This window comes from Cimex lectularius, unplaced genomic scaffold, assembly GCF_000648675.2.
Source record: "Cimex lectularius strain Harlan isolate CLEC.00 unplaced genomic scaffold, Clec_2.1 scaffold256, whole genome shotgun sequence".
Taxonomy (NCBI): domain Eukaryota; kingdom Metazoa; phylum Arthropoda; class Insecta; order Hemiptera; family Cimicidae; genus Cimex; species Cimex lectularius.
Window position 1 is genome coordinate 477,326 of NW_019392862.1, and position 22,514 is coordinate 499,839.

Sequence of the window (22,514 nt, forward strand, 5' to 3'; positions counted from 1 at the left end):
TGAAACATCTATTTCATACTCACATAAAGTGTGGTGAAGCGTGAATTTGTATTATGCTGTTTTTATACGATTATGACAAAGTGGGGAAGCGATAAATCTGGGAAAATTTCTTTCATCATAAGCGGCTTCATTTAACTCAAAGCAAGTCTAGAATGGGAATTTTCTGGCTTGTATTTGTGATTAGGCATTCAATATTGGAAAGCAAGTTATTTATAAAGGATGATAATGAAGGAAAGGGAAAAATAAAATTAAGGCTTAATAGTCTATTTGCTTTATGATGTTGGCAAAGCTATGACTGAGTTTGCATGTATCTATCTGTAATCAATGCTGTGTGTCTCGGTTAACGTAAACCATTTATAGAAAATTGTGTTTATATTTGTTTTTTCCATGTTTGGTATTTGTATTTTTTTTTAAAACAAAATTGTGTTGTTTTTCAAAGTGGTGTGTGGCCAATGCTGTGGGATTAGTTGTTGGTGTTTTGTTGTTGTGTTGTTATGTATTGTCTTTTCGGTTTCTAGATATTGCGTTGTAATTCCAATGTATGTTGCTGGATTTGTAGTCTGTTGGTGTCATATCTTTGACTTTGGAAAAAGTGCATGCGCTGTTTTATGGTTTTTAAAAGCTATTTTTCCGAGGAGAGAAATTTACTTATTTTGTGTGACAACTTGTAGACAAATGGATTGGACTTGTATATAGGTTTGTCTTTGTATAATTGGGTTGATGATGTACCGTGGAGGATGTTGTTTTGTGTAGTGCTGTGTTGTTTATGTTTTTAGGGTAGTTATTATTATGTAAGATTTGTTTGTATGTTTGAATATTTTTTAGGCGAAAGGATTCATGACTTCATGACTTAGAGATATGATTCTGTGTAATAATCCTTTTGCCGTGTTTAATATTGTGTGTAGGGGAGATGTGATGTATAATTGAGGTAGTGATCAGAATTCATTGGTTTTTGGTACCAATCTTTAATTAGTGTGCCATCTGTTTGTCGTATTATGAGTGCATCTAGGAACGGTATTTTGTTTTCTATTTTGTCTTTATGTATGAATTGTAAGTGAGGATGGAAAAAAAATGATAAAAGTGTTTTTATAAACTACCTCATTCTTGACCACTCCTCACGACTTCAACAAATTATGAAACAAAAGGCCACTAAGAAACACACACAAAGAATGATCAGGATCATAGTATGGTCTTAATGAAAAAGCAAATTCAATTGTTAGTGCCAAGCTTTTGACCTTTATGAAGGTCACCATCAGGGCAAAACAAACATGTCCACAAATTGACATAATTAAGTTTTTAATAGTCAATTTCCAATTTCTTTGAAGATAGACCCAGTCCCAACTTTGCCAAGGAAAAACACTTTCCTAACAAAAGAACAAGTACTGCTATTATTCTAACCCGAGTCCGTCCTCTTAGTTTTTTTTCTTTTTAGCACCACTTGTTCGTTAATAGAAGGTGGTCACATATGAAGTAATCTATTTTACATCACCCTATTACTGAAATTCTGAAATATAGGAAATATTTGAATAAACTGACTATACAATAAACTTTTTTAGCTTTAAAAATATTTATTTAGCATACTGATTATGTGCAAATGTTTTAGTTTAAACATAGCACAAATATGGGGATGTATCTATTAAGGAATTTTACTAAACTAAAGAAATGAAACAAAATTTTTGTTTATTGTTTAAAAAGAATAACGTGAAAGGTATAAGAAATTTATAAATATATACAAAGTACCAACTAATAAATAAAAAATTATAATTACCTTTTTCCTCTCATCTTTCAAATCTTTCCAAAGTATTGATATTTCTTTTACGACATCCAATTGAAGGTTTTCCGCTATGACTTCATGTTGGCCTGCTAAGTCGTTGACTTCATTCATAACCGACTTAAAAGCTTTACAAGGGCTGTATCTGAAACAGAAAAAGAGAACAAACAACATTAGTTGAAGCCTTTTTCCGTTTTAAACAAGGCCTAAAAGAAGCCATATAATTTTATACCGAAAATTATCCGAGTTGAGAAAAAGAATCAGTTTTATCCTCTTATATTCTACTTTATAACTTCCTTTCCCATGATATTAAAACTGGCATGTTAAGTGCTATCATTAATTGCAGCATTTGGGAACAGGTACAAGAATTCACTCGAAACTCTACCGAAATAAAAGCGATCGTTACAAACTTTGCAGTAGATTCTACATTCAAAATGGAACCAAAAAGTCCTAATTAACTATGGTCTGAAACAGTTTCGTAGTTATTCCCCTTTTTCTAATTTTTTAAGATGTCATGACTCCTTCAATATTCTCCATATTCACATAAAAAATGATAACTCCAAAACTAATTTTTTTTTTTTACAAATCCATATATACCATTGAAAACTTCGTTAAATTTCCAATAAGATATGATCAATGCTAAAGTTGTAAAATTAGGTGAAATAAGCGTTTTAGTAGACAGAACTTTGAAAAATAATTTTTTGTTCATTGTTGAAAAACTTCCTATGGTGATTCAAAACTACTATTTCCAAACCTAGAGACCAGCAAGTTTCAGAAAACGTACTCCATTTAATATCCTTTTTAGTGGTGTAATTGCTTTTTTAATTTCTTTTTTCAAAGATAAAGAAATTGATGAAGGAAAGGTAAAAACCGTGGTTGACAGATTGGTAAGGTGGAAAATAAAAAAAAAAATAAAAAAAAGAAGGTAAAACTTAAGGAAATTTTGAATGAATTTATTATGCGTTTTTTAATTTGGGTTCGAAACCCAAATAGTGCAATTGTTTACATATTTATCAGCAAGACTGCATCTTGGATTAAAGGATTATTGTATTATTATTCCCCGGAAAAAAAGAGTTTTAAGATTCAAAACGTTTTTAGTTCATACAATCAAAATTTCCTTAAGTTTTTACCTATTTTTTTTTTAATTTTCAACCTTACCAATCCGTCAACCACGGTTTTTACCTTTCCTTTATCAATTTCTTTAGCTTTGAAAAAAGAAATTAAAAGAGCAATTACACCACTAAAAAGGATATTTAAATGGTGTACGTTTTCTGAAACTTGCTAGTCTCTAGTTTTGGAAATAGTAGTTTAGAATCACCATACGAATTTTTCAACAATGAACAAAAAATTATTTTTTAAAGTTCTCACTATTAAAACGCTTATTTCACCAAAGTTTAAAACTTTAGTATTGATCACATCTTATTGGAAATTTAACGTAGATTTCAATGGTATATACGGATTGAAGAAGCACAGAGAAGCAAAAAGGTGAATATATTTTGGTCGATTTTGTCCCTAACTTACATTCAAGTCCAGCAACAGTTTTAAAAAGTTGGTTTTTATAATATGAAAAAGTTATGAGTCGTGATGAGTGGTCAATAATGAGGTAGTTTAGAAAAACATCTTTTCATTTTTTTGACCCGTTTCGACCTTTATTCGGGTCATCTTCAGGGACTGGGTAAATTACAAAACACATGTTGATTGGAAAAAATACTATTTAAGATGTAAATATAAATTTTGAACCAAATATTTCATATTCGCATAAAGTGTGGTGCTATTCTTGTTGTGTCATATTGGTTTTGTGAAAGTGTTGTGAAATTTTACAACTTTAGTATTGATCACATCATCTTATTGGAAATTTAACGTAGTTTTCAATGGTATATACGGATTTATCAAAAAAAAAAAAATAATTTTAGAGTTATCATGGTTTGTTTGAAGTAAAGTCGTGAAATTTTAAAAAATCAGAACAAGGGGAATAACTCCGAAAATGTTTCGGACCATAGTTAAGTAGGACTTTTTGGTTCCATTTTGAATGTAGAATCTACTGGTAAAGTTTGTAACGCGAGTAGTCGAACACCCCGCATAAGTCCGTTGGGCCAACGTTAAATCAGTCTGTGGTTGAGTAAGCAAACATAATTCGAGCCATGTGTTCTCTGTTTTAAGTTAAACAACCTAGGTGTGAATGTGTATGTCTTCTTCTGTGTTATCCTTTATTTTTGTAAACATAACGTATATATTCTATAACGATCGTAAATTCTGAGCGCAGTGAAAACATGCGGAAAAAATCCATTCGGACAATTATTTTCATAAAAATGCGTCAGTTGTACAATTAACGCAACAATTGCTCGCAAAACGGCTATGGTCGGGCTTCATCACAAGCGTCGGCCAAAAAGGCAAACGCGTGAGAATCCTCTCATTCTTTCACTTTCTCCTTCTTCTCACAGACGTTTCTTTTCTTCTTTTTTAATAATTTTTATGCTTAATGGAGAGAAACAATCACATTTCTCTGGAAATTGAAACGTCCGAAACTACTGCACGCACGTGAAAGGCGATGATGAAGTTTGCATATTTTACTGCGTGGGGGGGGGGGCAGACACTGCACGAAAATGAATAAAATAAATATAAGTAACAATACTTACAATTTATAATTGTTCGATCGCACAAGATACATACAAAGCACAAATGCATTAAATTATTTTTCTAACTTTAGCTATAATTATTTTATTGATTTTCGTATTTATAATTACTCTGTTATAGCCAATTAATGCATATAGAAGAGGTTGGTTTAATATAACATAATATGTACATAAATAAAGCAAACATAAAATAAGACATACAAATAACAATAACATTACATTAAGATTATATTAAATTCACTAGTTTTCGTGGTCCGCTTGACCAATTAATATCATTCAATTAATTAAGGTTTTTAGTTGAGATAAAAAAACTCAGATGGTAGAGTATCGGCGTATCAAGCCGAAGGACGTGGGTTCGAATCCCGCTCGTGACACTGACTTTTTATCTCAACTGAAAACCTTAATTAATTGAATTATATTAAATGTGAATATCTATATAATCAAGCAGCAAAAGAAAAAATATAATAATAAATCAAATAAGGTTTAAGGTGTGAGGAGACTAATCTGAAACTTTCTATTCATTTCACAAAAAAGTTATTTATTTTGTTTTTCAAGCAGAATTTGTCAAGTAATAATATTACGTTTTCTAAGTTTGAATGCAAGAAATATTTTGATTTGAAATAAGTCATGCCAAGCAGTTAATTAAAAAGTGTATGAGGTGTCATTAGGAGCCTGAGAGGTACGTAAAGTACAAATTTTATCCAAGTTGAAGTATTACACTTTTCCCCAACAAATATTTACTGGCTTGTAAGAATTTACCTGATGATAGGGTCATAGGAAATTAAACTTTTTTACAAATGATATAGAATCACTTCCGTACTTAAAACTTTTTCCAACAGCGCCCCAGATCAAGTGAATACCGCAGCCAATGTTTTGTTGGTATTAACAATTAAAAAGTTATTTGCAAAGTACTTATTAATTAAATTTAACTTTCCTCGATTTTCATCCCAGGAATGTAATAAAAGGTCGTCAGCGTATTAATAAATGTAAATCTTTGCCCCTATATAATGGTAAACCAATCGGACAATAATAGAAAAAATAGAAAGAGACTTAAAACGTCGCCCTGTAACATCTCTTCAGATGCCTGAATCCCTTCCCGTACCAAATTATTATAAAATAATCAAGAAGGGGCGTCGGGGCGCAAAGGGTTAGGTGTTGACACGACGCTCATCATTGTAAGGTAAATGTACCGGTTCGAATACCACGCCCAGCATTGTACCTCTTGGCACAATTTGGTTAGGTATGTATAACTTTACGTATACTTAAAATAATATACATTTTCTTCAAGAGAATCAACTGTTGTCGGAAAATCAATCTAATACTAAGGAATGCAACGAAAAGACAAATGGCCATGACTGAACTAAACTGTAAATACATTTTCTTTTATTTATTTGATCGGACTTGGCGATTAGTTATGGTGATTTATTCAAACTGCATTTTATGTTTTAAACGCGATGCCTAAAAAATTACTGGTCGCACAATTAACATTTTTTCGATGCTAATTTACAAATTAAAGTTTATGGAATGTGTGATGATTTGTGACCGTTAGTCGATGATTATTCGGAAATCGTGAGATGCGGTCTGGTGTGATGTAGGTTTCAGAAAAACATTTTCTTTATCGTGCCAACGTTTCGATCTTTATTGAGATCATCTTCAGGGCCTTGTGTTGTCTGCATTTCAACAAAAAGGTTTTCTGATTAATAGCCGATGCTAGTTTCTAAGTTGAACAAAATCATATAATACAAAGTATACAAAATAGAAATAATAGTAGCAACAATAAGAATTTAGGGAAAAGTATTAATCATCCCTTGTCTTTTACGAACATAATCACAAACTGTAAACTTAAAAATTTATAAAAGGAAGGTAACAAGTTTTCTAAAGTAACAAAAACACCTATTAATATTCTGAACTAGTTAATTTCACTAGTTTTCGTGGTCCGCTTGACCAATTAATATCATTCAATTAATTAAGGTTTTTAATTGAGATAAAAAGTCAGTGTCACGAGGGGGATTCGAACCCACGATCTTCGGTTTGATACGCCGCTACTGTACCACCTGAGCTATCGTGACACTGACTATTTATCTCAACTAAAAACATTAATTAATTGAATTCTGAGCTAGGTTGTCTCTGTTGGATTTTTTCAAACCTTTTGCCATAACATTGTCATTTTTTGACCAATTTAAAATCCAATTGCACCATTGTTTTAAGCGTAAAAATTCTTTTCAAATGATGTGTCAGGATGCATAGGGTCTATTTGAAGTTTTGAAGCTGAACTGGATCTGAGGTACCCTTAAAAGTTTTTTCCAAAAAAAGGTAAACTTTTGAAACTAGTATCAACAATTTTAAACATTTTTTTTAAAAGAGACATTGGTTCAAGAAAATTCAGCCGGGACATCTAAAAAGGACACCCTGTATAACTAACAAATGTTTTTTCAAAAAAAAAAATTTATTTGAAGTAGACCTTGTTTTTAAGATTTATTTTTACCAAGTTCGACAAAGAAATCAACATCAATTTTGTTTATAAGACTTTTTTTTACATCAAAGATTATGAGATATAAAATGATTCAGTTAAGTAAACATTTTTTGTTTATGCAGAATTTGCACAATTTCTTCACTGATTGTAAACAACATAAGATTATAAACAATATATTGTGCATTGAATGGTTCAACAAGTGCAAAAAATACAGGTTTAAATTTATATATTTAAGTGATCGTTGGGATTCTATAAACCTGCTAAAGCCGTATCAATACGGCATTCTTTCTTAAAACAAAACATTGTTCTGCTTTTAGCGATAAACGGCCTTCTGAGGAAAAGTCATGATTGAGCTTAGTCATCGTGTGACCTATACAATCGGCCGCGGTAGTCACACAAATCACGTTGTGACCTAATGCAAAAGATTGTAATTTCATGTCGTAATTAATTTATAAGTTATTAGTCTATGTTAATTGGCATTTCAGACGTGAGATTGGGTTTGGATTATGTTCAAATTGGCACTTTTCTCCTTAAGCCTAGGACCTTGATTACAAGGAAAGCAACACGTGTCACTTTGGCGAACCTCCTCGGAGATTAAGAACAGTTGGGGGGTAGAAAAACTGAACAGCTTAAAAAAACGACAGCAGAGAACAGCTCGGAAGTGGCAGATTGAATTGAATATTATTTAAACGGGAGGAAATCCGTGACAGATGTACGAGCAGGTGGTGTAGCCCGAGAAGACACGGGTTCTCCTTGAACCCGATAAAATGCGAAGAACGGGTCTCCGTTCAGTGCAAAGTGGTCAAATTTCAAGGCGTGATTTTTGTTCAAATGAATCCCTAAATGATTCCTCCAGCGAGGGGATGATAATCGCTAGGAAAATAAATACAACTGCGAAAACATAACCAATGGACTCTAAAGTAATACCTACAATATAATCTACTTGACTAGTTTTTATTGTATGGTTTTCAAACTATTTAACTATTTTACATATGTGGTGATTAGTGACCGTTTGTCGATGATATTCAGAAATCGTGAGATGCGGTCTGGTGAGATGTAGGTATCAGAAAAACATTTTCTTTATCGTGCCAACGTTTCGATCTTTATTGAGATCATCTTCAGGCCGGGGATTTACAAACATTGTTTAAATTTAACAAAAACTTGTAGGGTGTGGAAAAAAGTGAATTTATACAATGCTAATAAATATTTTTTTATATTCAATCAAAGTATTTCTACTCACTCAAAGTGTTCATTTTCTGCGTTTGTGAAGAACTTCAAGAGATAACAACAAGAGAAATTCAGCAATGTCGTAACGGTGTGGCGACGCTTTTTGCATAAGGACGACCTCCTTCGTCGAGGTAGTTGAAGCCCCAACAAAAATATTATGCGACAAAACAGGGCACGGTTGCTAATTGGGTTGATTGGTTTTAATTTTATATTTTGAAAAGAGTTAATTCAGTTGGCGGAACGTTTCTTTTTTTGACTGTTTGGCGTTATTTACATTGAAAAATGGCAAAAAGGAGGGAAAATTCGAACTCGAAAGGTTGAGTGGGGAGTTGGTGTCCGACTGGATCGAAGTCACGATAGCTCAAATGGTACAGCAACGGCGTATTGAGTGGAAGGTCGTGGGTTCGAATCCCGCTCGTGACACTGACTTTTTTTTATCTCAACCAGAACCTTACATAAAAAGATTAATTAATTGAAAGAAGTCATTTGGTCAATAGACCACTAAATATCATGGAGTTATTTACATTACTGAAAAATAAGATTCACACCTCAGGTAAACTAACTGGCTCAATTTACAATCGCTCAAAATTAAATCATATATTATCCAAATATTACAAACGCTTCTTGTTTACATTATTAATACGATTATTTACTTGAAGCAAATTCCAGTGACCTTGATTTAAGTCGTTTGCTATTTGTCAATTTAGGTTCCAACCTATCTATCTACGTTTCTTATCTTTCTCATCTTTATTTATCAACCACACTTTTGAATTATTGTCTATTTACATACATAATGGAACAGACGACAACAGCATACAAATTTACCACATTATTCGTGTCTATCTATATTTATTTATCGATCCGTCCTTATCTTTCAAAGACTCAATTATCACCAACTAGCATCAAACTACCTAATTATCGATTTAAGTTTCTACCAATCTATGTATTCCTACCTTTGAACGTGATCACACTATTTTTATATTTACATATTTATCCTATCTATTTTTATAATTCTATTATGATATATGCAACTATTATGATAGTTAAGCCATTTACATCTGTCAATATACCTATAAGACATCTATGTATTACTCTTTCAATTAATTAAGGTTTTTAGTTGAGATGAAAAAGTCAGTGTCACGAGTGGGATTTGAACCCACGACCTTCGGCTAGATACGCCGCTACTCTACCACCTGAGCTTGAGTAGCGGCGTATCAAGCCGAAGGTCGTGGGTTCGAATCCCGCTCGACTGAAAACTAGTGAATCTACGTATTTCATTCATTTATTTATTTTTGTTATAATATCATCATCCTATTCTGTTTATCTATCTTTTAACTTAGCACTACTAATCTGTTTATGTTCCAATCCTGGTTTTGCAACGATTATATCAATCTTTTTATCTATTACCTACTTATTCCCTCGATCTATCAATATATTTCTCAATTCCCCAACCCTCATACCGACTATCGGAATGTTCACCTGTCTACCTATTGTTGTATTCATGTATCTATTTCTATCTGTTGTTCTGTCTATTCCTAACCCAGACTATTTGTTTATTGTAAATCTCCATAAATTAAATTTTGTTATTACAGTTTTGTTGATAGACTAATACCCACTTTAAAAAAATAATTAATAAACACATGAAGTGTAACTTAGGCCGATTCCTTGCGAATTAATCACTTTCTATTTTTTGGAAAGTTTTTATTTATGATGTTTAAAAGAATATTTGCCTGAAAATTTAATTACATACTCCTTTTTAATTATTAACTTTCTTTTTTTGGGAAAGTTTTTTAAAAATTTACAATATACCCTAAAAGAAATAAGCCTGTTTATTTAAAATGAAGCTGCTTTGCTGGTCTGTTATCTCATGTCTGTAGTTTTCTCTTTTATAACTAGAATACTAAAATGCGTCAAATCAAATCAATAGTACTGCTGATGTAAAATTTTCACAATTAAGCTCGTTTCGATTTACTTACTATTTTTATAAAGCCATGTTTTATAAACAAAAAGTAATCATTTGAGGACAAATGTAAGCTAGTTAGCTGAGTTCAGTGAAGTACAAATAAATTGCTTTATCCCAAAAATATTTAAATACCTAAATAACGCTACAACTTCAAATTTTAAATTTGTACTGTATTAAAATTATTAAAATCAGATCATCAAATAAATCAAATACGCACTACTTCAGGATCAAAAACGTTCTTAAGTAAGCTGGTTTTGAATTACCTTTTTAAGTCGTTTTTGTACGAAAAAAATAATATTTCGGGGACAAATGTCAGCGTGTTTGCTAATTAAATTCACTAGTTTTCGTGAACCGCCTTACCAATTAATATCTTTCAATTAATTAAGGATTTTAGTTGAGGTAAAAAAGTCAGTGTCATGAGCGGGATTCGAACTCACGATCTTCGGCTAGATACGCCGCTGCTCTACCACTTGAGCTATCGTGAATTCACTCGGTCACTAACTTCCCATCTCAACCCAGCCTTTTGAATTTTCCCTCCTTTTTGCCATTTTTCAAATGCCGTCTAATCTATTTGATTCTCGGCGAATTAAATGGCTACGGAGAGCTTTAGTGAAGGTATACTTCATTTTAACTTATTAAATTCACTAGTTTTCGTGGTCCGCTTGACCAATTAATATCTTTCAATCAATTAAGATTTTTAGTTAAAATAGTGATGAGATAAAAAAAAATGAGACAAAAAATGGCAAAAAGGAGGGAAAATTTAAAAGGTTGGGTTGAGATGGGAAGTTAGTGTCACGAGCGGTTAAGTCACGATAGCTCAGGTGGTAGAGTAGCGGCGTATATAGCCGAAGGTAGTGGGTTCGAATCCCACTCGTGACACTGGCTTGTTTGCTATGTTCATTAAAGTACAAATAAACTGATTTATCCCAAAAATACATAAATACTTAAATAACCTACAACCTCAAATTTAAGTTTATATTCTATTAAAATTATTAAAATTAAATAAATCAAATACATACTACTGCTGAGGATAAACGTTCTTCAGTAATTAATTATGGTTTTAAGTTGAGATAAAAAAGTTAATTTCCCTCCTTTTTGCCATTTTTCAGTTCTTCGGTCGGTTCTTCAGTAAGCTGGTTTTGAATTACTTTCTTGTTTCTTAAAGTCATTTTTAAACCAAAACATAACCTTTTGGAGACAAACGTAAGCTTGTTTGCTGAGTTAATTAAAATACAAATAAACTGATTTATCCCAAAAATACATAAATGACGCCATTCCCTCAAAATTTAATTCGTTACTCTATTAAATTTATCAAACTTATATTTTTTGAAATAGGTTTGTTTTAAAGACACTTTACTCTTTATCTAGCTCTGCTCTGTCTCGCACACACATTCACACCTTCTATCTGCTATAAATATATATTTTTTCTTTGTAGTTTTTCCATGCTTCCTCGATCGAAGCGCCTCTCTATAACTTGCCATTTCCCCATTCTGCTCTCTCCCTCCAGTCTATTGAGTATAGGGTGGATCTTGATTCATTTGTAAACATCACTTGTCTCCATTGTGCAAACTAAGACACCCTTGGGAGTAAGAGTATCTTGCCAACCAAGGCGAGAAGAGGATCAGTGGCAGGCCTTCTAAAAACCGAAATGCCTTCCTTCAACAAGGACAAATAATTCGCCAACATGTACAATTCACTATTTTAATTTTCAGAAAAGTCCGAATTCCGGTCCAAAATGTAGACGGACTAGGTACGATCTTGTGCTGTTTCGAAACAGATCGATTCATTCCAGGAGTTGACCGATGGAAAATTGATTCAGCCCTTCTTCACGTAACGAATTGTTTCTTCTTCAGAAAAATTTTCCTAGCGATACATTTGACGTTTTTCTAACCCTACCGGAAAAATCAACCTCAAAGAGAACCCTTTTTGTAGTTTCACTGCTTGTTAGAGTGAAAACAAAACAATCCATTACAGTTCGTGGTCCGATTGACCAATTAACATTTTTCAATTAATTAATATTTATGAAAGGTATTGGTTAAGATAAAAGAGTCAGTGTCACGAGCGGGATTCGAGCCCACGACCTTCGGCTAGATACGCCGCTACTCTACCACTTGAGCTATCGTGACTTCGATCCACTCGAACACCACCTTCCCATCTCAACCCCACCTTTTGAATTTTCCCTCCTTTTTTGTCATTTTTCAAGAGACAGGAAGTTAGGAAAAAGGAACAAATATTAATTAATTGAAACAAAACAATATTCTTTTTTGGAAAAAACAACATTTCTAATAAAATATTGGGTTGTCCGGAAAATAATGCAGGATTTTGGTATTAAACAAAAAAAAAGAAACTAGTTACTTTAAAGCAATGTTCTTTAATCAAAATAATTTCCCATACNGTAATCCTGTAAACGTAAACAGAATATTTTATATAGATTTTTTTTAATGAAAACTTAAAATCCTGCATTATTTTCCGGACAACCCAATATAATGAGATCCCACACGTCAACTCTATCCTCTATGTAATTTGGCAGCAATTGAGAGCCTGTATCATTTTTTTTCCTATCCTAAATGAATTTCGTGTGGCTTATTTAGAAAAAACAAGATTATCCAGAGAAAGCGTGATAAAATATTTAAATGGGCTCCTCTCGTGAATTATTGTAAATCTGCTTGGAAATGTATGTACGAATTGATCTATAAATTCAATTATTAAGGTAGTTTCACCGCTTAAAATTATTTTTATTATTTAAATTAGCATATAGGAACATTCCCGCTGATGACTTTCGTCAAGTGTAGTCTTTCTCTTTTGTACAATTAAATTTTTAAAAAATTATATGCTTTGTTTATTTTCAATTTACGTTTTAGTTGTACAGGGTGTCCTTTTTAGATGGCCCGGCTGAATTTCTCTTGAACCAATGACGCTGACCAAAAATTCATCTTCAATATTTTTTTAATCTAGTTTCAAAACGTCACCTTTTTTGGAGAAAAATTATACAGGGGACCTCAGGCCCCGATCAACTTCAAAATTTCAAATATGACCCTATAAATCCTGATATATTTTAAAGGATTTTTTATGCTGAAAACTACGCTGCAATTGGGTTTTAAATTGGTCAAAAAATGGCAAATTTATGGCAAAATGAAACTTGCAGGGAAATTTCGTCAAGGAGCTGAATATTTTATTGTATTTGGGCGAAAATCCGATTTCCTGTCTCCTAAATGTTGGAAGTGTTTAAAAAAAAAAAAAAAATTCGAGATGTACTCCGGACTTAGAATTTTAAGCAGTATCGCTCTTATCTTGTTCAGGGACTTCGGGACTCTGATTATGACAGGCGTCTGACATTGCTTGCACAAATGTCGACTTGGGAGGCTGAAGAAAAAGTTCTTTCATACATCCTATGGACTGATAAATCCAAGCCCACCTCTAATGGCATACTAAACCGTTGGAATTTTCGAACGTGGGCAGAGGAAAATCCGAGAATTTGTACTCTTGTCATGGCAAAAATTGAAACAAAACGTTTGGCGAAAAAAACAGTCTTTGTCAACAGTGCCAACGCCAATCATAACCAAGCAACCTCAGTTGATGAACTGTGGCAAAGGATAGAAAATGCTTGTCAGTCCATCTTCCCTGACTCTATCGCTCTGAGCACCGGGGAAGAGTGGTTAAAAAGACCAAACTTTGAACTTGAACTGTGTTTGAGGTACCTATATAATCTTTCTCTAAAAAAAGGTAAAAATTTAAAACTACATTAATAAATATTAAACACTTTTTTCTTTTTTTGTCATTGGTTCAAGAAAAATTCATCCGGGCCATCTAAAAAGGACATCCTGTATAGCTTTATTTAATTTTTGCTAAGATCTCCACATTGAAAAAAGGGGTAGAATAATTATATTAGTTAAATGTATCGAAAATGTTTATTAAAAATATTTATTGTATTCATTTGCTAGGTCTTTCCTATACGCATAATCATATCTGGCTGTATCATGTTTTGGGAGTCTGTCCTAGTGGTGTATCTTATTTAGAAAAAACTAGATTGTCCAGGGCCAGATAGATAGAATATTTAAATGGTTTTAAAAATTGAGCTCCTCCTGTGAATTATAGAAAATCTGCTTGGAAATATATGTATGAATTTTAAATTGGTCAAGAAATGACAAAATTATGGCAAAATGAAACTTGCAGTGTAATGACATTGGTTCAAGTCGTCATTGGTTCAAGAGAAATTCATCCGGGCCATCTAAAAAGGACACCCCGTATAGTTTTATTTAATTTTGGTAAGATCTCCACATTGAAAAAAGGGGTAGAATAATTATATTAGTTAAATGTATCGAAAATGTTTATTACAAATATTTATTGTATTCATTTGCCTAGGTCTTTCCTATACGCATAATCATATCTGGCTGTATCATTTTTTGTCAGTCTGTCCTAGTGGTGTATCTTATTTAGATAAAACTAGATTGTCCAGGGACAGATAGATAGAATATTTAAATGGTTTTAAAAATTGGGCTCCTCCTGTGAATTATAGAAAATCTGCTTGGAAATATATGTATGAATTGGTCAGTGAATCCTTTAAGTTCAGTAACTGAGGGTTTAATTAAATTTTTTATTAAAAATATTTATTATATTGGGGGACCGCGGTAGCCGAGTGGTAGCATGAGAGACTCTCACGCCGCGGTCGTGGGTTCGATTCCCACCGTCGCCTCTGGCCCTTTTTTCACAATAACCCCCCCCAAAACATTTATTGTATTCATATACTTGGCCTTTTTGACAAGCATAAACATATTTACAATAGTGCAAGATAAGTACACCATCAATGTACTTCGAGGTTTATCGATCAGGGTGGCTATCAAACTATTAAAAAGAATTACTTTTCATAATAAATCTTCTCGAATCTACTTGATCTGCTATCTGAATAAGGAGAAAAAAAGTGCCAGAGAACAAAACGTCTCTTACTTGAATCCCAGGACACACGGCACAGAAAATTAATGAGTAAACCGCAGTACATATTACATGCCACTGTGAAGGCCGCAAAAATAAAACGTTTCCACAAATGGGCATGGAAAATTTAAATCCAGTAAATAAAACCAAGAAGAAACTACCAAGGCTATACAGGCTAGTAAAAAACCTAAAGTTATATAGTATGCAAACCCGTACGAATAGGTCAATTGATTATTTGTATGCAATGCATTACCTTTACTCACAAGAAACAAATATGAAATCTGAAAATCGTCCAATACTTAATTTTCAGCATATCGTTATATCGTCAATATGCTGAAAAAGGTCAACTTAACGTCCTATTCTCGTTAAAAGTAATCGTTTGTGGCTATACATCTTTTAGATATGAAAAGGTCATAAGCTTAGATTTATCAGCATTCATGACTATTTTTAAGTTTTAACACCATTCGGGGGTTTGGAAGGTGAAGTTTTTATAATGGGACTGCTAATGAGTTTTTTGGCTGATGCTTAGAATTTCGACATCATCAGTGTTTTCTTTGTGAGTTGACTATGCCTTCTAGAGTGTGAACTACCACCAATTCCATAATTTTTTTGTTGGTTAATATGAAAAGTAATTTATTTTGAATTAAATTGTCGTAAAGGTTTGCCACGGGTGTCTGAGCGATTCGAAGGCTATTTACTTGATAATGTATCGTCAGGTTTTTCCTTAAAATCCGAAATTATCATAACTGCCATTTTTATGGGGTATACAAACGGTTGTCGACCCATCTTCCGGGCACCCCGCCAACTCGCGCGGCCTGTCTGGTGGTGGTCGATTATTTTTGATTTCCTCACTTTTCCAGGGCTGTACGGATCATACGGCGAGGGGAAAAACGGGCTGCCGTCACGGACGATCGCCGGCGGAAATGAAAACCACCTGAACTATAGAAAAACGGCCGCAGGATCAAAATAGCCAGCAATTTCTCATTATTTAGCAGAAACGACAAGGGTTCTGTGCTTTCGAAGCAGATGCTTGGATTCAAACCGCTACGTTAATAATTCTCGTTCCCATTTCTGCTCAAATTTGTACAGGATAAGCAACACAGCTTATCGAGAAGGTGATTCAACTTTCCAAAAGAAACTGGGCCACAATTTTTCTGCTTTTTTAAAGTAATTATTCAGAATTTTCTCTCAATTTGGATCGTTCGAAGATAATCGCGTTTTTTAAAAAGCAAATGTATCAAGATAGCTTATCTACCTTTATAATTTTCTTCCTGTTATGGTTTCACCGCATCACCTGCAATACACCAAGCGATTTTCCTTTAAAGATGTAAATACGAGCGTTTAACGTCTTAATTGAAGGCCGCTCGCAACCTGCATTATTCCGGTTAATTCAATCTCACATCTGAGTCATATACTTGAAGGAGCTGGGTAACGCCCAGCTTTTAAAGCCACTCAACTAAGTCCTAACTATACGAGATGCAACGGCTGTGGGCGTTTATCAACTAGGTTTCTGCTTCCCGAAACACGCCGGTCGCCCACGAATTGTATTCAAAACTGGGCCTCAACCTATTTGGGCAGGAGTCTAGGAATATGAAGACGACCCACTAAAGCCACATAAACTTACTGATATTTCTAATCGGCCAAAGTGAGAAAGAACGCTTAAACAAGTGAAATGGAAGCTCGAACGGCACACAATAATTCTATTTAATTAATCGAAAACCTTTTCTTTTTTTTCCAACGTAGGAGCAACAGAAAAACAGTTGATTTTTAATAGGTTCATTACTCTAAGAGAGAGATAAATAGAAGAGACAGAGATTGATAGATCAGGTAAATTAGATAGATAGATAGATAGATAGATAGATAGATAGATAGATAGATAGATAGTGTGTGTGTGTGTGTGTGTGTGTGTGTGTGTGTGTGTGTGTGTGAGAGAGAGAGAGAGAGAGAGTGAGAGAGAGAGAGAGAGAGCGAGAAGGAGAGGAGAGGAGAGAAGAGAAGAGAAAGAGAAAGACAGAGAGAGAGAGAGAGAGAGAGAGAGAGAGAAGAGGAGAGAAGAGAATAGGAGAGAGAGAGAGAGAGAAAGAGAGAGAGAGAGAGAGAAAGAGAAAGAAAGAGAGAGAGAGTGAGAGAGTACGTAAATTCATAAATTGAATATTCGTTTTATTAAAAACAAATTTTAAATATACACTCACGCACGCGCAAAGAGAGAGAGAGAGAGAGAGAGAGAGAGAGAGAGAGAGAGAGAGAGAGAGAGAGAGAGAGAGAGAGAGAGAGAGAGAGAGAGAGAGAGAGAGAGAGAGAGAGAGAGAGAGAGAGAGAGAGAGAGAGAGAGAGAGAGAGAGAGAGAGAGAGAGAGAGAGAGAGAGAGAGAGAGAGAGAGAGAGAGAGAGAGAGAGAGAGAGAGAGAGAGAGAGAGAGAGAGAGAGAGAGAGAGAGAGAGAGAGAGAGAGAGAGAGAGAGAGAGAGAGAGAGAGAGAGAGAGAGAGAGAGAGAGAGAGAGAGAGAGAGAGAGAGAGAGAGAGAGAGAGAGAGAGAGAGAGAGAGAGNCAATTAATTAAGGTTTTTAGTTGAGACAAAAAAGTCATTTGTCGCCGAGAATCAAATAGATTACACGACATTTGAAAAATGGCGAAAAGGAGAGAAAATTCAAAAAGGTGGGGATGAGATGGGAAGTTAGTGTCCGAGTGGATCGAGGTCACGATAGCTCAAGTGGTAGAGCAGCGGCGTATCTAGCCGAAGATCGAGGGTTCGAATCCCGCTCGTGACACTGCCTTTTTTATCTCAACTGAAAACTTTAATTAATTGAAATATATTAATTGGTCAAGCGGACCAGGAAACTAGTGAATTTAAATATAACTCCGAAAAATAGGACGTTAATAGTTACCTTGCTACTATAAGCAAAGAAATATTTTTTATGACAGTTTGGTTATGATTGTTTTGTAAAAACGTATATATAAAGGGTAAAACATTATAATACTTAATTTTCAGGAAGTACACCGTTCGTATGCATAAAGCGCTATAAAGCCATAATTTGAGAATGAGGACATGCATGCTAGAATTATAATGACATTTGAAATGGCTTTAACAAAAAACAAAGAATATTGCGATATATTTAATTACTTATATGACCCCAATGACCTCTCTAGCGTGTTAAAAATAGCTGTGCTATCTAAACACGAACAGTCACATAGTCAATATTAATTCCAAGAAGTGGCGATTCAATGTCACAACTGCATTAGTCAAAAGGTTTAGGATTACTCATTAACCGAACATGTATTTAATGATGTATGGAGTTATTAAGATTTTTCTGGCTTGTTTAGGAAATCTCCACAGCTGCTGTGGTTTTTATTGAAATTGATGTACGCGATACCTAATTGGGTTGTTTCATTCTCCAATGGGATATTTTGGTCTAATAGTCACTTTTTTTTTCAACGGCTGCATTATACGATTAGAAAAGATTCTGCGGTTAAACTTTCTCAATACACGATCGGACTGTCGATATTTGTTTACATGAACGGTGTTTTTAGCTGTTATGTAAACTTCATTTATCGAGGCAATTTTCCTAAAAAGCAATCGCAAAAGGTATAAAGACATCTTGCATTGTCATGCAGGAAAACGACTCATTTTCACAAGATATTGAAATTGAACTTGGATATAATCACCTCATCCCATCTCACGTCCTACAAAAATTATTACCATAATGGTTTGGGCGAAGACTATCATTATAACTAGTTAATGAAGTTTATTTAAATTCTCCCTTGATCTTTGATGCACTGTGTACTAGGTGTCCTTTTTAGATGGTCCGGCTGAATTTCTCATCAACAAATGACGTTATGAAAAATAATTAATTAATTAAAAAATACGCGTTTACTATTTTTTGGCTGGTTAATTTTTACCTTTTTTTTGAGAAAAATGATACAGGGTACCTAACGCCCAGGTCAACTTCAAAAGTTCAAATACGACCCTATACACCCTGACAAATCATTTTTACGCTTAAAACAATGGTGCAATCGGATTTTAAATTGATCAAAATATGACAAAGTTATGGCAAAAAATTTTAAAATTTTTTCGTTATTGCAAAGGAATACCGTATGTTCGCGAAAATCGGAATTCCTCTCTCCGAAATGTTGGAAGGGTTTTTCAAAAAGTAAAATTAAGAGTTGTACGCCGGACTTGCAAGTTTAAGCCGTATCCACTCTCATCTCATCTCATCTCATCTCATCTCTCTCTCTCTCTCTCTCTCTCTCTCTCTCTCTCTCTCTCTCTCTAACTATCTATCTATCTATCTATCTCTAAAAAGAAACTTATTTTACCAGTAAGACAGAGAGAAAGACAGTCGTTGTGATTTTCACGAATAATGTGGATTGTATAAGGAACTGACGAAGAGATCCTGATTATTCGTAAGAAGTGATGGATACATTTTTTGCTTCTAATAAAATATTTATTACCAACTGTATAAAATAATACATTTTGTACTTTCATGGATTTTATCATAAATATGTACAATACATCGTCTTGAGGGGTCAGCAACCATTCTTACACAAAACCAACTTACACAAAGGCTAGTCCTATCCTTTTTAAAAAGATAGTTCCTACTCACAGTAAGTTGTTTTGCAACGATCCGGATTTCGAGCCCTTTAGCTCTTCATCAGGTTGAAGGACTTCTACAACCACGTCTCTCGACATGAATTCCAAAAGTGAACCCGCTGATACCCCCGCCAACGCGACCTTCCAATTGGATTTGATTAAAAAACCAGCTGCTCATTGGAACGTCGCGTTGATGATGAGCTAAAGGGCTCGAAATCAGGATCGTTGCAAAACAACTTAATGTGAGTAGGAACTATCTTTTTAAAAAAAAGATTGAACACCACACTCACTCCATCATTCAAAATGTCTAAGGCTAGTCCTTGGCGAGAGGTCCAGGGGTAATCTCCGATTTAGTCGCATGTCTATAAGGTTGGATTATGTCGGGCATTGGGCTAGTGGATTGGGGTGAGTGGAGAGTGAATCATGGAACTTGGAAAATTCGGTAGGGATTAATTAATGTTATTTTGAGGTTGTTGTGGAGGGTGGTATAGGAGATACAGTAGGGAGGGTTGACTATTGAGAACTTTGGTTTGGAAGGACTGATGTCGTTCGATATTGGTATGTTTAGCCGTTCCCCATAGTTCTAGTTCATATAGCTAAATTGTTTTGAGTAGTGTTTTGTACAGTCATTTTGTTAGATTTGCGACCAACTAGTTTATAGAGAAGACCGAAGTGTCAGTTCAGTTCCTCTCTTTTTTATGTGTACATCAGTTCCAGGTTAAGAGTGAGTCAAGATAGAACCGTGTGATGTAGGTTTCAGAAAAACATTTTCTTTATCGTGCCAACGTTTCGACCTTTATTGAGATATCTTCAGGGCCTGGGATTTACAAACATTGTTTACAGTTAACAAATACATTTAGGATGTGAAAAAGTGAATTTATACAATGCAAAATATATTTTTTTATATTCAATCAAAGTATTTCTACTCACTCAAAGTGTGTCTTCTGTGTCACTAATCACCACACATAGAACCCAAGGTAGCGTACGCAGTCGATTTTAGGAATAGGTCGTTGTTGAACAACGTGTAGGTTTTGTTCTGCAGGGTAAATATAAAATGTCTGCATTTATTTTTTTAAATTTTTATCCTCCAAACTTTACTCCGTTCAGCTATTCGGGATCAAAGAATATCATGGCTATGTCGTCTGCAAAGGATGAAGGAGGGTAGAGGTTGTCTGAGGTGTAGAGGAGTTACTCCAGCTCCCAGAGGACAGTAATCGGATTAAACCGACCCATGGTAAACTCGGAAGAATCCTCCTGTAAGGTAGGAGCGGATTATAAGGTGTTTGGAAGGACTGGCTTTATTATGTACAGGAGACCCTCATACCACCCGCAGTGGAACGATTATGACACGTCCAGGAACATCTAGCACTTTAAATAGTTGTGATTTTCTCGAAAAATAAATTGTCTTTCTATTCGTTCATATAAGAAAATAATGACTATATAATCTCAGAAAGTATGTTAACAAGTAAATTATACGTTGGAAGAAAGGTCCAAATATGCTAACCAAAAAATGATTATTATTAACGGCACATGGTTTTAATTTGATGTACTCACAAAAGCATCTACTGATGATGTTAATTCTTATTGACTAATTGTAAGATTAACAACTAACAACAACCTTTCTATACAGATCTAATGGAACAATTGAAGAGTTCAATATTTTTTCCTTTAAAACAGTATTTATTTTTATACTAGATGTAAAATTGTTGAGACGTACAAATTGAAAAAGGTCAATATTTAAATAATTTACTGTAGGCAGACCTCGGAACAAACAGAACCAAATAATAATATACTGTTTTTAAACAATTAATATTTTATAACTGAAACTCAATTTAATAACTTAATCGTTCTATTTACAACTAAATCTATGTTGTACATAAAAGTTCAAATAGAGTCAAATAAAACACCTACATTCTTAAACAAAATTGAATGTCTTATTTTGAAATCCTACCTAACAGACCGCTGTTTCAAAGTGAGATGCGGCAACGAGTTGTCAAAAATTAGTCCGATACATGCGTCCCACAGGGGAGCATTCTTGGTCCCGTACTTTATATCATCTATACTGCTGACCATCATCACCACCTACAACTATCTACAGCAAAGAGATACCGACGTCCATTCACTTAGGATTATACATAGGCTAGCAGACTGATGTGAAATCCACATAAGATTTAAGAGAAAACAGTCAGATTACATTAACAGCTCACTGCGACCACTTTAAACATACGAAGTGGAAATGTGGGCTTCTGCCAAGCCGTCCAACACCCAGCGCATTCTTCCAATCTATAGTACTCAGACGAATTGTCAAATATTACTACGTCAGTAAACTCACTATCCACAACGACCTCAACATTTCTTTTAACCGCGATCCGTCCAAAAGTTTGACACCAACCTCTCGATCCATATTAACTCTACTGCTCGAACCTTCTCTGCACATTCCATCCCGAGAACACGCTACGTCCCCTTAACCCCTTAAACGACCCTTCAAGACCTCCTTGCCCCTTAATTTCTCATACTGACTGCCAGCAAAGGCTGGTTTCTCATGGCATGTGCCCTCCGGCTGCAGCGCTGGCATTAGAGTAAACATGTGAAAAAATAAGTACTTTGATCACATTTGTAATAAGTACAAATATTTATAGGCTACAAATGTGAAAAAAGAGAGAGAGAGAGAGAGAGAGAGAGAGAGAGAGAGAGAGAGAGAGAGAGAGACTTTACTTTCTTTCACATACATACAACCAACGTATGGACATCTCGGATATAAAAGATAAGAACTGTTATCATGAAGACATCCGACATAGTTTTAAGACAGGTGAATTAGCATAACAATTGTATCGCAGAACTTTTTTCGGCATTTACGACGAACAATGAAAAACATTTCGGAACCATTTTATAACCACCAGTCAAATTACCAGGCGGGTCGCGAGACGTTTA

General features: G+C 34.3%; 1 protein-coding gene and 1 non-coding gene across 13 annotated transcripts in view; one reads left to right on the top strand and one right to left on the bottom strand.

The window, feature by feature from the left end:
- LOC106662798 (formin-binding protein 1-like) overlaps positions 1-22,514 on the bottom strand; it is a 146,550-nt gene that overhangs the window by 15,353 nt on the left and 108,683 nt on the right. For all 12 annotated transcript variants that reach the window (XM_024228821.1, XM_014387141.2, XM_024228819.1 and 9 more), the window contains exon 4: positions 1,769-1,916. In XM_024228821.1, coding sequence (XP_024084589.1) covers positions 1,769-1,916 — 148 coding nt within the window. The remainder of the gene's footprint in view (positions 1-1,768; positions 1,917-22,514) is intronic.
- On the top strand, positions 10,874-10,946 carry Trnay-aua. Its single transcript has one exon. It is a non-coding gene; the product is annotated as a tRNA-Tyr (tRNA).